This window comes from Triplophysa rosa, unplaced genomic scaffold (genome assembly GCF_024868665.1).
Source record: "Triplophysa rosa unplaced genomic scaffold, Trosa_1v2 scaffold353_ERROPOS49503+, whole genome shotgun sequence".
Taxonomy (NCBI): domain Eukaryota; kingdom Metazoa; phylum Chordata; class Actinopteri; order Cypriniformes; family Nemacheilidae; genus Triplophysa; species Triplophysa rosa.
In genome coordinates this window covers 165830-168757 of record NW_026634359.1, presented here as the reverse complement: position 1 = coordinate 168757, position 2928 = coordinate 165830, and the positions used below count along the sequence as shown (strand labels likewise).

Sequence of the window (2928 nt, the reverse complement as noted above, 5' to 3'; positions counted from 1 at the left end):
ATGGAGGCAGGGAGAGAGAGCGCGCGTTAAAACTGTCGTTCACTATGATGAATCCACGGGCCATGCGCGTTCCGATCCGTGGGGCACGTGCAATCCATGCAGATCACAGATCATTCGCGATCAATGTAACCATTGTATAAGATGTGTTGGATTTGTATTATCTGAGCTTTCCGACTTTCGTTCACGTGAATGAGGGCAAATGTCTCAATCGACGGCTCAGTCAGCATTTAAGTGGCACCGAAATGAAGCACCGAAATCTACGTTTGGATTCAGTCCAGTTACATACCGGATACATGGGTATATTGGCACCGGGTTTCGGTACCCAACCCTACTCTTGGCACAAAAGATGCTATGCACAACATGTGACATAATTAAAGCAATAACTTTGAAAACAGCCGGGAGCACTGATTGGTCGATCAACCAGAGTAACAAATCAACAATTCCTTATTTTTTATTTTAAGCAATCACAAATCTGAGAGGGCCCTCAGCTACACTACTGGTTATTATTAATAGAAACAATAGATTTGAAGAGAATCTACCATCAAATATTTAATGTGGCTGAAAACATCTTAATCCAGACATTGACAACATGATTTTAGCCAAAGAATTTAAAGTCTGAACAGGAATAAACCAAGATATAATTAAATTTCTATTCTTTGTGTAGAGTTTGAAGTCAATGGATTCTGACATGAAACTAAAGTGAAATGTTAAGAGTGTTTAGTGTAAAACTCTTCTGGTCATTGCATCATCTCTCATCATCATGTCAGATATAAATCACAGAAACAAATCCACTCACCAGAGATGGAAACCCTGTATCTTCTGTATTCTGTTCCTCTGCTGCTGATGATCTTTGCTCTATAAACTCCAGAGAGTTCAGCCGTGATGTTTGTGATGATGAGAGCTCCAGTCCAAGGGTTCATCTTCAGTCTGTCAGTGAATCTCTCATCAGTCGAGTCATATGAGGGTTCAGTCCCTACAGTCATTTCAGCTATGGGAGTTTCTCCATCTCCAAATCTCCACTGAATCACATCATCAGTCTGTATTTCAGTAACATCGGTCTCTAGAGTAACAGAACGTCCCAACAGTACTGTTCTTATCCTCTCTTCATTTATGACAGCAGCACATAGAAGAGAAAAACACAGAAGAACATCCATCAGATCAAATGTACTGGAGAACATACGCTTTATCATTTCACTCATCTGTAAATATACAATATATATATAAACTTCTGACACACACATGAAAGAAACTTTCTATTACTGTCTCAGCTTCAGCTTACAAACTGATCCATCAAACATCATCAGAAAACTTAAGAAATATAACAGCATAAGATCCTTACACTACAAGTGAATTTTCTTTATAAACTTTTTGAAATAATGTAAACAAAGTGACTGTTTATGTCTGAGATAAAGATAATATTTACAGAAAGCATGAAGAGTTCAGCAGCTTAACATGAAGCTTTTTCAGTAAAGTATGGAGAAAATAAAAGCAGAATATGGGTAATATTAATACAGCACTTCATATATTAAACACCATTATATTATCATCACATTAACTTGAGCTACTTACCCCTGACATTAACTTCAATCTGACAGCATGATGCTCCTCTACTGTTGATGATCTTCAGTTTATAGAGTCCAGTGTGTTCAGTGATGAGATCTCTGATGGTGAGATCTCCAGTCTGATCATTCAGCTTCAGTCTGTCTCTGAATCTCCCATCATCTGTAGTGAACTTGTTCTTTCTATTGATTTCAGCGATGAGAGTCTGTCCAAACCTCCACTGGATCACATCATCTGACTGTAGTTCAGTAACACCAGTGTTCAGAGTGACAGAATCATTCTCATATTTCCACACTGTATCAGTCACAGCAGCACACAGAAGAGAGAAACACAAACATTATAACACATGAACATGACATTAATAATCATTTCATTAACATGTCAACATAAATCATTATTAAACATATCGTCGCTGTTGGGCGGAAACCTCCTATGTCCAAATTTGGTCAATTTCATATTTTTTCACAAATCGATGCTATAGGTCAGTCCCCATGTAGCCAACACCCAAAGTGTTGAAAATAGCTTGAGAACAAATCTCTTAACTCCATTGGACACTTCAACTGTCTGAGAAGTCTCGTAACTCCACCTCTTCTTCACTCCGCGGGAGTCTCTCGGCATTACGTCTCCTGATTGAAAGTTTTTTAGACAATAACGAGTGAAAATAGTTAGGTTAGATACATTTGAGTAGGTCTGTTTTGTTAAAAATCGATAGCTGTAATGCTTCAGTGCAGAAGGAAGCCCGTGACCCACGAAGGTAAGTTTGCGAGCAGATTCGGCTAATTTCCGCCTATTAGACAGCCTAGTCAGCTCATCGTTTTTTGTATTACATCACTTATAGTTCTTAAACCTTTAAAATAGAGTTTAGGAAGATGTATGTAACCACAGTCGTTAGCTATGGTTAACTATTGAAGCCTTTTCTCTTGTCAAGAGGCTCAACGCGACTGCCGACTTTATTTGCGTGCAGATTCATTTCCGCCTATATTAGACAGCCTGTTTAACGTTTTATTTTGGTATTGCATCACTCACAGCTCTAAAGTTTAAAATAGAGTTTAGGAATGTAATCACAAATCATTACCTTTCATTAGCTCTTAAAGCCTCGTCTCTTGTCAAAAGGCTCAATGCGACCGCAGATTTTGATGAACACTGCTGGCAGCAGCAACGTCTGTGTCCGTACCATTCTTATCAATGACAGCATAATCTCGTATCTCCCTGCTCCCAAGTCATAAACCTTGTATCTCCGATTAAACATGGTTTTGGGGAAATGTTGTGTTAATGTTGGTACACAACAGTATATGATAGCAATATAAGGTATAATACCAACTTTAACGATACAATGTTTAATAACTCAAAAAATATGCAGTTTTTTTA

The 2928-nt window shown here is 38.2% G+C and overlaps 1 protein-coding gene across 2 annotated transcripts in view; it reads right to left on the bottom strand.

The window, feature by feature from the left end:
• Positions 1-696: 696 nt before the first annotated feature.
• LOC130550530 (uncharacterized) overlaps positions 697-2928 on the bottom strand; it is a 22977-nt gene continuing 20745 nt past the window's right edge. The window contains exons 7-8 of one of the 2 annotated variants that reach the window (XM_057328024.1): positions 1570-1854; positions 697-1102 (exon numbers count right to left, since the gene is read on the bottom strand). In XM_057328024.1, coding sequence (XP_057184007.1) covers positions 759-1102; positions 1570-1854 — 629 coding nt within the window. In that variant the 3' untranslated portion in view covers positions 697-758. The remainder of the gene's footprint in view (positions 1103-1569; positions 1855-2928) is intronic. The other variant, XM_057328023.1, reaches the window with a different exon arrangement.